Below are 12778 nucleotides of genomic sequence, written 5' to 3'. Positions count from 1 at the left end.
GCTCAAGTATAGCAGGGATTGTGGGGCTGGCACGGGATCGGGCAGTATTTCGTTCTGCTGTGCATGGGGTCGCTATGAGTCAGAAACGACTCGACCGCACTTAACAACAACAACAACAAGTCCCTTTTGATTTTAGCAAGCAAGGTTGTGTCATCTGCATATCGCAGATTCTTAATGAATCTTCCTCCAGTCCTGATGCCATGTTCTTCTTCATATAGTCTGCCTTCTCAGATTATTTCCTCAGCATACATGTCGGATAAATATCGTAAAAGGATAAAATCCTGACACACTTTTCCTGGTTTTGAGTGACGCAGTATCCCCTTGTTCTATTTGAACTGATTACCTCTTGGTCTATGTACAGTTTCTGCATGTGCACGATTAAATGTACTGGAATTCCTATTCTTCACTTTGTTATTCATAATTTGTTATGTCCCAATCAAATGCCTTTGCATAGTCAGTAAAACACAAGTAAACATCTTTCTGGTATGTTCTGCTTTCAGCTAAGTTCTGTTTGACATCAGCAATGGTATCCCTCGTTCCATGCCCTCTTCTGAATATGGCTTCTGAATCATGCAGTTCCCTGTCTATGTACTGCTGTAACCACTTTTGAATTATTTTCTACAAAATTTTGATTGTATGTGATGTTAATGATATTGTTCAATAATTTCCACATTGTTTTGGATCACCTTTCTTTAGGATGGGCACAAATATGAATCTCTTCTTGTCAGTTGGCTAGGTAGCTGTCTTCCAAATTTCCTGGCATAAATGAGTGAATGCGTCTAGTGTTGCATCCATTTGTTGAAACATCTCAGTAGGTATTCCGTCAATTCCTGGAGCCCTGTGTTTCATTGATGCCTTCAGTGCAGCTTGGGCTTCCTCCTTCAATCATCAGTTCTTGATGATACACTATCTCCTGAAATGATTGAACATCAGCCAGTTTTTTCTGGTGCAGTGCCTGTGTGTATTCCTTCCATCCTTCCTTGGTGCTTCCTGTGTTACTGAATATTTTGCCCATAGAATCCTTCAGTATTACAGTTTGAGGCTTGAATTTTCTCTTCAAGTTCTTTCAGCTTGAGAAATGCCAAGTGTGATCTTTTGGTTTTCTAACTCCAGGTCTTTGCACATTTTATTATAATACTTTACTTTTTCTTTTTGAGCCACCCTTTGAAATCTTCTGTTCAGTTCTTTTACTTTATTATTTCTTCCATTCACTTTATTTCTTGTTATCCAGTAGTTTTTGAGTAATGTATTATTCAGTTTCTACATAGTTGATTTTTTTTTTTTCCACTTGGTCTTCCTATTACTGATTTCTAATCTTAGAACATTGTGATCTGGGAAGAGTATTTCATTGTTTTTTAACTTACTGAGGCTTGTTTTGTGGCCTAACATGGTCGATTCTAGAGAATGATCCATGTGCACTGGAGAAAAATGTGTATTGGGCTTTTGTTGCGTGGAGTGTTCTGTATATGTCTATCAGGTCAAGATGGTTGATTGTGTTGTTGAATTCTGTATCTTTGTTGAGTTTTTTCCTAGTTGTTCTGTCGTACCTGTAAAGTGGTGTATTAAAGTCTCCTAGTACTATTGTAGGAGCTCTGGTAGCATAGTGCCTAAGGCACTTGACTGCTCACCAGAAGGCTGGCGGTTCAAACCCACCAGCCACTCCTCGGAAGGAAGGTTGGGCAATCCTACTTCTGTAGTGATACTGCCTCGGAAACCCAAGGAGGGGTCGCTATGAGTCGGGGCTGACTCGACGGCAAACAACAACAACAACAGTACTATTGTAGAATTGTCTAGATTTCTTTTCAATTCAGTTAATATTTGCCTTATGTAATTTGGACGTCTTTCATTGGGTGCATAGATATTTATTATGGTAATATCCTCTTGGTCAGTTGACCCTTTTAATATCTTATAATGTCCTTCTTTGTTCCTTATGCTGGTTTTCACCTTGAAGTCTATTTTATCAGAAATTAATATTGCCACTCTTGCTCTTTTTTGGTTGCCATTAGCTTGATATATTTCTTTCCACCCCTTGATTTTTAATTTATTTTTATCTTTGTGTCTAAGGTGGGTCTCTTCTGGCAACATATTGATGGGTCTTCTTTTCTTATCCAGTCGACCATTCTCTTTTTCTTAACTGGTATGTTTAGTCCATTAACATTGAGTGAAATTAATGAGAAGTATGAATTTATTGCTGACATTCTGTTGTGTTATTTGCTATGTTGTTGGTGATTTTTTTGTTCCAAATATTTTTCTGTGCTGAGTTCATTTTGTTATCAAGTGTTTTTTCTCTTTTCTTCATTATTATTCATTTTGTGTTTAGTGAGTCCTTGTGATTTTCTTCTTTCTTAGTTTGGTTAGAAGGATTTTTAATTTTCTTTGTGGTTACCCTGAAGTAAATTCTTATTTACTTGTGGTGCAGATGACATTGTTCTGTCTTCCTCTCCATTTGGAAGTTTTGTAATTAAAACTTTTATTCCCTCTATTTGCGTTGTGGCTGGTGCCATTTGTAGATTGACTACCTTATTTCTCTATTTACCTTTTTTATGAGGTTGGTTTCTAGGTGTTGGTGTTAAGTGTGTTGACTTTAATTTGTTGTTCTCTATTGTGTGTGGGTTTTCTATTGGAAGGACTACCTTTAGCATTTTTTGTAGAGTTGGCCTGGTTTTCACAAATTCCCTTAATTTCTGTATTTCTGGGAATGTCTTGATTTTACCCTCATATTGGAGGAAAAGTTTGGCTAGATATATAATACTTAGTTGGCAGTTCTTTTTCTTCGAAGTTTTGGATATGCTATCCCATTGCCTTCTTGCTTGCATGGTTTCTCCTGAGAAATCAGTGCTTAGTCTTATTAGTTGACTGTTGTATATAACATTTCGTTTTTCCTGAGCTGCTCCCAAGATTCTTTGTCTTTGGTTTTGGAAAGCTTGATTATATGTCTTGGTGACTTTCTCTTGGGGTTTGTCCTGTGTGGGGTTTGTTGAGCTTCTTAGATGGATGTCTTTTCCTCTTTCATGATATGGGGAAAACTTTCTATTAGCAAATCTTCAGCAGTTTTCTCATTGATTTTTTTTTTTTTTTGTATCCACTTGTTCTTGGATTCCAGTCAGACATAATGTTGTTTCTCTTCATGTCATCCCATATAACTCTTAGGTTTTCTTCATTTCTCTGAAATCTTTGTCCTGATTTTTCCTTATATAGGCTGATGTTGAGGGATTTCTCTTCTAGCTGGGAAATGTTCAGCTAGTTCTAGTCTACTCGTTTGTCCTTCCAGTGTGTTATGTATCTCCGTAATTTTAGTGTTCATCTTCTAGATTTCTAATTGCTGTTTTTGTATGATTTCTAAGTGTATATTTATTTTGTTCTTGAATGATTTTCCTGAGTTCTTCCAGGTTACTCTCTGTCTTCTTGTTGCTTCTCTTTATGGTTTCCTTGAGCTCTTGGAGGGTCCTATGTATATGTGTGTGTGTGTGTGTGTGTGTATAGTCTTTTGAATTCTTTATCAGATACTTTATTGCTTGTTCTTCCTTGGGGAGATTTCCTGTCCTGTTTTTTTGTTTGATTTGAAGTTGTCTGTTGTTTCCTAGACATTTTGAAGTTGTTGTCTTAATTGTTAGTTATGTACTGACTTATTTCACCCTGGTTTTACGTTTTACTATATCTGGAAGTGTGAAATGGGTTTCATTTTTGTTTGTTAACTTGGCTGTACTGAGTCACTCTCCTGCTTTCTCTATGTTGGTGGAATCACTGGTGTGGATATAGATGCATGTCTCTGTTTGTTGTGAAGAGGGTTTACAGTTGAAATAAGCAGGTGTTGTGCTCTGTCTGTCATTGATCCTGTGGTGCAGGAGCTATTGGTGTTACTTGTCTGTTGGGTGAGGTGGTCAGTGTAGTAGCTATGGCTGACTAGTGGAGAGTTAATATGTTCCTCCCATTGGATGAGGCAGAGGAAGGAAAAAAAAAGCCAACGAAAAGAAGGAGAGATGAAGAGATAGAACAAAAATAGATGACCAAAAAATAGGGAAAAAGAAAAAAGAATATATAAAAAAGAAAGAAAACAAAAATAGTTGGGTGGGACTGATGAAAGTTTGACAATAATGAAAGAAAAAGAAGAGGCATTGGGGCAAGTGACCATAAATAAAGGAAGAAAAACTAGTCAAGAAGATAGTAGAAAAGTGAAGGAAGATAAGGTAGTTGAGGATAGTGTCCCTCCAGTTATGTTGAGCCAGCAACCCTGGAAATTAGCCACTGTGGCTAAATCTGCTCACTCACAAGACCACTCGTGCAGGAGAAAGGAGATTAGTGCAAGAAGCGACCCCAGGAGAGAAAGCCAAAGCCTGTTTTTTGGCTTGTTGTTGTTGTTGTTGTTGTTTGTCATCGAGTCGGCCCCTCCTTGGGTTTCCGAGGTAGTATCACTACGGAAGTAGGATTGCCCAACCTTCCTTCCGAGGAGTGGCTGGTGGGTTTGAACCGCCAGCCTTCTGGTGAGCGGTCAAGTGCCTTAGGCACTATGCTACCAGAGCTCCTGTTTTCTGGCTTGTGTGTGTGTGTGTGTGTTATGTGCCGTCGAGTCGGCCCCGACTCATAGCGACCCCTCCTTGGGTTTCCGAGGCAGTATCATTGCCCAACCTTCCTTCCGAGGAGTGGCTGGTGGGTTTGAACCGCCAGCCGTCTGGTTAGCAGGCAAGTGTCTTAGCCACTATGCTACCAGAGCTCCCGTTTTCTGGCTTAGCGCGAGATAATTCAGTTAGTGATGCAGGCATGGAAAGGACTGCTGTAGCCCCTGGCTCATCTGGAGCAGTCTGCTGATGATGGCATTCAGCCATCAAAGTCTTGAAGTTCGTTCCACCAGCCACCCCAGAGGATAAAGGGCCTGTCCCGCCTCCGTGTAGATCCATGAGTCATGAAATCCCAGGCCCCAGTTCCACACTGTGCTAAAAACAGTTGCTAAGAGTTAGACTCGAGCCCACTGCTGTGTGTCTGATTGGAGATTCTGTTTATTCGGAGAGGCTTTCTCTTCCCTTTCCCCCACTCCCTTCCAGACTCTGGCAGCTTAAGCTCAGGGGGTCCTGTTCCAGTGCCCAGTATGATCTTTGCCCCCACTCACTGTCCCAGCTCACCTTGAAATACTGCTGGTATGACTCTTCTGAGTCTTTAAACTTCTATGGGTTCTGTGATTTGTTTGTTTGTTTGTTTTCCTCCTCCTCAACCTCCTTTGTATTTTTGATAACTTCTCTTCAGCTCTGCTGGCTGGGTGTGTTTTTTTGTGTTTGTTTTTTTAAAAATTTTTCTCATTTACTTAACCTGCTCCCTTTTGCCACTTTCACTAGGTCTAATACGTTATCTTCTCATTAGCTGCTCATAACTCCAGTATCATTATTTGCATCTGCTTTACCTACCTTCTCAAAACTCTGTTGATAGAAGGATCTAGCGCACGGTCTGTTAGTAGGATGCCATCTTCTCTCCTCTCTTCCATTTGCTTTAGCTACTCTACACTCAATAGCAAGTTTCAGAACCTCTTCTGACATTCATTTCAGTCTTTTCTTTCCTTCTTTTTAATGACCTTTTGCTTTCCTTGTGTATGATGTTCTTGACATCATTTGACAACTTGTGTTGTTTTCAGCCATTGGTGCTCAAAATCTGTTCTTGAGATGGTCTCTAAAGTCAGGTGGGATATAATCAACATTGTATTTTGGCTCTCGTGGACTTATCTTAATTTTCTTCAGCTTCACCTTGAACTTGCAATTGCACAGTCAGCCCTTGGCCTTATTCTGACTGATGATATTGAGTTTCTCCATTGCCTCTTTCCACAGATATAGTTGATCTGATACCTGTGTATTGCATCTGGTGAAGTCCATGTGTATATTTGATGTTTATGTTGTTGGAAAGAGTATTTGCAATGAATAAGTCACTGGTCTTGCAAAATTCTATCATGTGATCTCCAGAGTAATTTCTATTACGAAGGCCATATTTTCCAACTACCAATCCTTCTTCTTTGTTGGCAACTTTTGCATTTCAATCACCAGTAGTTATCAGTGCATCTTGTTTGCATGTTTGATCAATTTCAAAGTCCATAAGTTGGTATAACTCTTCAATTTCATCTTTGGCTTTAGCAGTTGTGCATAAATTTGAATATGGATATTATCCTATGACTGATAGCATTATACCTCAGGCTAGATCTTAAAATGCTCTTTTTGACTATGAATGTGACAGCATTCCTCTTCGATTTGTTATTCCTGGCATAGTAGACCGTGTGATTTTCTGATTCAGAATGTCCAATACCAGTCTGTTTCAGCTAACTAATGCTTAGAATATTGATCTTTACATGTTCCATTTCATTGTTTATAATTTCCAATTTTCCTAGATTCATACTTTTTATATTCCATTTTCTGATTATTAATGGATGTTTACAGCTTTTCTTCTCATTTGAATTGTGCCACATCAGGAAATGAAAGTCCCAAAAGCTTTACTCCATCCATGTCATTAGGGTTGACTCTTCTTTGAGGAGGCAGTTCTTCTGCACTTATGTATAGTAAATATTACTAAATATTCATTACTTTGTTGTTGTTGTTGTTGTTGTTATGTGCCGTCGAGTCGGCCCCGACTCATAGCGACCCCTCCTTGGGTTTCCGAGGCAGTATCACTACGGAAGTAGGATTGCCCAACCTTCCTTCCGAGGAGTGGCTGGTGGGTTTGAACCGCCAGCCATCTGGTTAGCAGGCAAGTGTCTTAGCCACTATGCTACCAGAGCTCCTTTAGTAAATACTTATTAAGCATCTATGTATTAGGCTGCTAAAAAGCACAGGGTGGGGTGGCATCTTCTGACCTCTGACTTCACAAGGGAGAGACAGAATCATCAGTCAATAGCCCAAGGCCTATTCCTATAATGCTAGGCATGCCACCACCCTCCAGCCTTTTTTTTTTTTTTAAACCAATTCTGACACCAGCCATTCATTTCACGGCACTCCTACTCTGCTCATTTGATCATTCGTTGCAGTGACCACAAAGAACTCAAAGATAATACGATTATGGGTTTATTAGGAAAGTAACAGGCTACACCTCAAGTTCAGGAACACTTTCAGGATACAATTCTTTGATCAGGACAGTCTCCCCTCTGCTGAGTCCTCAGGCATGCGTCTCCGGCCTTTGGCCTCTTGGCCTGACCTCTGCCCTGCTTGGGCAAGTAAGTGTTACAAAGCTCTTTTAACTCTGTACACCTATGTGCACCCCACCCCACCAGCAGTTCTCCTACCCAGAGGCACTCAGCTTTCTCGCTCCCTAGGCTAGCAAGCCAATCCACCCATCTCTCTGCCAAAGAGGTCCAACACAGGTATCTCAGGTCCAAGGATGCGCTCCACTTCCACCTCCCGTTCTTCTCTCTTGATGGCAGTGAGATCCCCCTTTTAATCTCTAGGAAGGCTCATCTTAAGCCTAGCAGAATGACAAAACTAACCAATCCCCACATTAAAGTTCTGTATACCTTATTTGTATGTTCCCACCCAGTGATCTGGTGGGAGTCACAAAGGCTAGTTAGAAAAGCTATACCAAGTAATTCACTGTACCACACAAGCATTAAGTATACATTAGTATACATTAAGTATACATTAATGAATATATACTGTCAGGGTTTTTATCTTTGTAGAAATTATAGCATGATGGGGAAAAGGCAGCAGCAGGTAAACAAATAAATGTTACAGTAAAACAACCAACTCCGTTGCTTTTAAGTCACCTCCAACTCATGACAGCCCCATGTGTGTCAGAGTAGACTGTGCTCCACACAGTTTTCCATGGCTGATTTTTTTTTTGGAGGGGGGCAGGAATAGATTGCTAGGCCTTTCTTCCGAGGCACCTCTGGGTGGACTCAAACCTCCAGCCTTTCAGTTAGCAGCTAACCACCTAACTGTTCGTATCACCCAGCAATTCTAAATGTTACATTTAGGGTAACTCATACTGTGAATATGAGATATAAAGGAGATATATTGGATCATAGGATGGGCACCCTATCATCCACTACACTTGCTGACATTAAATTGAGACAGATAAGGTGAGGAGGACCAAGACATGCAGTGATAATAGAGTTGTAGGGTTTGATGTTGCATATTGGTATGCAGGAGAGGAAGGGATCTAGGGGACTTTTGGATTTCTGGCTTGAGCAACTGGGTGGAAGTGATGCCATTTATAAAAAAGGGAAGACTGAGGGAGGATGGATTTGGAAAATTAGGAAGAAAGGCATGGTTGGGAATTGAGAGAAAAGTTTTACACTTACTTGGTTTGGGATGCCTGTGAAATACATAATTACATTTTTCAGTTGATATAGAAATGTAAAGTTTTGGGCACGGATGTGCATTTGGGAATCATCAGTTTCTAGACACAATTTAAGGTCATAGAAGTGGATGTAAAGGGAGAGAAAGCATGCCCAGGACAGATCTTTGAGGGAATAATAATTTAGAAGAGGACGAGTAGAAACTAAGGAACTATGAGAAAGTTAAGAGGAAATCTGGAAGTATACCATAGAAACTGTGCTTCACATAGCATTGGGGGTATAAGAAGGCCTGAGAGCATGGCCTCTAACATTCTTTGTGCCTAGTGGCATGATCCTTCATGTCAGTCACTTCTTGTGTACTCTTACATTGCCGAAAGGACATGGGGGAGCATTTGATTCTACTAATTCTAGATGTTAAGCTCCTTGGGGGCAGGGACTGTGTTTGTTTCAATTACTTATGCATGCTATAGACCTGGTGAAGTTTTTTGGATGTTGCAAATTCCGATCCACCAATCATGCTCCTATTTTACCCAAATGAGTTGAAAACTTAGGTTATGTAAAAACCTGCACACAAAGTTTATAGCAGCTTTATTCATAATTGCCAAAACTTGGAAGCAAGCAAGATGACCGTCAGTAGGTGAATGGATAAACAAACCATGATACATCCATACAATGGATATTTGTGAACGATAAAAAAATGTGCTTCCAAGCCATGAATCTGGTTAGCAGTCAAATGCCTTAGGCACTACGCCACCATAGCTCCTATGAAAAGAAACGGAGGGACCATAAATGCATATTGCTAAGTGAAAGTAGCCAATTTGAAAACACTACATACTAGTGATTGCAATTACATGACATTCTTGAAAAGGCAAAACTATAGAGACAATAAAAAGATCAGGGGTTGTCCAGGTGTTGGAGAGAGGGAGGGAAGGATGAACAGGTGGAACATGGGATTTTTAGGGCAGTGAAACTTCTGCACAATACTGAAATTGTGAATACATGATATTACATATATATCAAAATCCATAGAACTGTACAACACAAACATTGCACCCTATTATAAATTATGGGCTTTAGTTTAAAATAATGTGTCAGTATTGGTTCATCAATTGTAGCAAATGTACCACACAAATACAAGATGCTAACAATAGGGGAACCTGTATGAGTATTGGGGAGGAAGGGGTGTGTAGGATCTCTTTGTACTTCTTGCTCAATTGTTCTGGAAAATGAAAACCTCTAAAAAACAAAGTCTATTAATTTTTTAAAAAGTTCTCATGATAGCAGTAGTGTTATTTTGTGGATATAGCTATTTAACTTTGCATGACTTTAAAGAAGGCTAAAGTATTTTCTTTTCTTTATTATTTTTCCACTCAATTAGGTTTTCAAGCTAGAAATGCCCTTCTTCAGTCAAATCTTTCTCAAACTCAGCTAGCTACTATTTGGTGAGTTTGTCATTTAACTGTGATTTTTAACTACACTTCCTCTATTGTTGTTAGTTGTTGTTGTTATGTGCCGTCGAGTCGACCCCGACTCATAGCGACCCCTCCTTGGGTTTCCGAGGCAGTATTACTACGGAAGTAGGATTGCCCAACCTTCCTTCCGAGGAGTGGCTGGTGGGTTTGAACCGCCAGCCTTCTGGTTAGCAGGCAAGTGTCCTAGCCACTATGCTACCAGAGCTCCTCTATTATAAGAAAGATTTATTGTTGTAGTTGGCACTGAAGTTGATTCCAACTCATGGCTGTGTAGTTTCTGTCAAAGTTGGAGACTCAAAAGATGCTCCACAAAAGCCGCCAGTTGAAAGTAACCTTGAAAAGCAAATGCAATTCTGTACAATGTTATTCTTGACAATTTGACATTTGATTATTTTACAAATGAAACTGTTGTCTGCTTTTATATAATACTTTCTTTGGAGAATCAGAATATTTCATTTTTAATGTATAGCTATTGTGATTTGATAGGAGAATTTGCCATAAAATAAGACAAGCTATCTTTTCAGAAGAGACATTTCTTTTTCTATTTCAAAAGCTTTTTCTCTATTCTTTTTGATATACAAATTAAGGGTAAAAATCAACACATTTTTCTACATGTGTTTATATTTCACTAAAATTTGTTAATCCAGCTGTTTCATCATCATTATTCTTATTTTAAAAATAAAACATTGAATGCTTCTGACAATATTTTACTCCAAATAGGCTTTCTTTCTCTTATAAGTACTGCATTTTTAAATTTTCTCTAGGACTCTGGCTGACATTGATGGTGACGGACAGCTAAAAGCTGAAGAATTCATCCTTGCGATGCACCTCACTGACATAGCCAAAGCTGGACAGCCACTACCCCTGACATTACCTCCTGAGCTTGTACCTCCGTCTTTTAGGTGAGCGTCTCTGAGGTGATGAGGCATGGCTTTGATCATTTGGCAGACGTGATTATTATTTTGGAATTTCCTGAGGCCTCAGCTCAAGATTAGAGGAGAGTTAAATATTTACACTACCATTCAATTTTATTATTGAATGAGGTATACTAGGAAGGAGTACATGTTAGAAGTGGGTGTGTTTTTACCATTTTATAGATAAGGAAACTGATTATTAAAGAGATTAAGAATAAACTTGCCCAAGAATAGAAATTAGCTGAACCGTGAGTTGAACCCAGATGTCTGATTTAAGAGCACATATGCTGGGCAATCCTACTTCCGTAGTGATACTGCCTTGGAAACCCAAGAAGGGGTCGCTATGAGTCGGGGCCGACTCGACGGCACATTAACAACAACAACAACATGCTGCTGGACATTGTAACTACAGACCATACTGTGTTTTAAATATCTTTAAATATCAAATTGCTTTAATCAGACCATGGTCTAGTTCTGAACATTCCCAGACTGCGTGATGCTAAATTTGTTTATTGTTTGCTTTCCCTAGAGGAGGAAAGCAAGTTGATTCCATTAATGGAACTCTGCCTTCATATCAGAAAATACAAGAAGAGGAACCTCAGAAAAAGTTACCAGGTACCATTGAGTGTCTAAGTTGTATACTTATAGTGAGTTCTCTTACTTTTTACCTTTAAATGTAAATGAACATTAAGAATTTTCACATTTTTAAAATATTTTATATGCTGTGTCAACTAAACTATTTTATAGATGAGATGGATATTGACATCCATAAAAGGAAGATAAAATTATGAAGAACAGTATGCAGTTAGAAGAGGCAGTGTATGTATTTGGCTTAAGAGTGGCGATCCTAGTCAAACTGTTTCTCTCACTTTAGGTGGAATCATTAGCATAACTGTTGGGATTACATCTTTAGTTTTAAACATACATTTAAATATTGCTTGAAAAACTTCATATATAGATGTTTTAAAATATCAGAAAGGTAAAGAAATATATTAAATAAAGCAAATACATAGCCACGTAGCTTTGATTGTCATTGAAGAAAGTTCTGAGAAAATAGTTGGAGGAGTATTTTTACTGGCAGGAACAGTAAAATTAATTCTCTTGAATACATTCAAAGTTAGATATTTGTTTTCTAAAAATGAATATTCTCATTAGAAAGTAAATATTTTCCTATTTGCCTTTGAGTTAAGATTAGCCTTAAGACAAGTATTGGAAGAGTAATAGTACTCAGATAAACACAGGCATGAAGATGTTCAGACCAGAATATTGGCTCTTCATGTTTGAGAACATGTACAATACATCTCATTCAGTTACTTTTGAAGACAAATGGAAAGCCAACTACGAGCGAGGAAACATGGAACTGGAAAAGCGGCGGCAAGCCTTGATGGAGCAGCAACAGAGGGAGGCGGAACGGAAAGCCCAGAAAGAAAAGGAGGAGTGGGAGCGCAAGCAGAGAGAACTGCAGGAACAAGAATGGAAGAAACAACTTGAATTAGAAAAACGCCTGGAGAAACAGCGGGAGTTGGAGAGACAACGGGAGGAAGAAAGGAGAAAAGAAATAGAAAGACGAGAGGTTATATTTAAATTATTTTATTTTCTTAGAAAATCGTTACCCTTAGTAATAACTACAGTTCACTTGATTAAAAATGGCAGTATTTGAATTTTTGTTGTGCCTTTCCTCTGTGTCATCCTTATCTAGTACAAATCTGAATCTTCCTTCTTTGGTGGAGGGGAAAAAAGGGTATTTGCTTGTGAGAGGTTTTCACATTGTTAATTGGTAGAGAAAGCATCTTTTCAGGTAATATCTCAATCAGAAGAGGACTGGTTGCAAAATTGAATTAAATGAGGAATTAAGCTTAGTAAGCCAGAGGAGAGGGTCAGTTTCAGCAAGTCATTAAGCAAAGAAAGTAAGCCGAGAACCCAGATTAAGAGGCCAAGGAACAGGAGAGGCAGAAAAGTTAAGAGTAGGGAGTCAGAAATCTGGAGAGGAATCAAGATGGGAATCTTGCACAGGTTTTTGGGATGAATAGTATTGTCTAGAAGGCTGGCGGTTCAAACCCACCAGCCACTCCTCGGAAGGAAGGTTGGGCAATCCTACTTCCATAGTGATACTGCCTCGGAAACCCAAGGAG

At 39.1% G+C, this 12778-nt stretch overlaps 1 protein-coding gene across 1 annotated transcript in view; it reads left to right on the top strand.

Annotated features, from left to right (window-relative positions):
* ITSN2 (intersectin 2) overlaps positions 1–12778 on the top strand; it is a 158468-nt gene that overhangs the window by 25198 nt on the left and 120492 nt on the right. The window contains exons 7-10 of the mRNA XM_007939272.2: positions 9639–9702; positions 10497–10634; positions 11176–11261; positions 11957–12219. Of these exons, the coding sequence (XP_007937463.2) occupies positions 9639–9702; positions 10497–10634; positions 11176–11261; positions 11957–12219 (551 nt within the window). The remainder of the gene's footprint in view (positions 1–9638; positions 9703–10496; positions 10635–11175; positions 11262–11956; positions 12220–12778) is intronic.

This window comes from Orycteropus afer, unplaced genomic scaffold, assembly GCF_000298275.1.
Source record: "Orycteropus afer afer isolate SDZICR_OR568_19922 unplaced genomic scaffold, OryAfe1.0 scaffold00058, whole genome shotgun sequence".
In the NCBI taxonomy this organism is placed as follows: Eukaryota; Metazoa; Chordata; class Mammalia; order Tubulidentata; family Orycteropodidae; genus Orycteropus; species Orycteropus afer.
The sequence above is the reverse complement of the archived record's forward strand: the minus strand, read 5'-3'. Positions and strand labels throughout refer to the sequence as shown.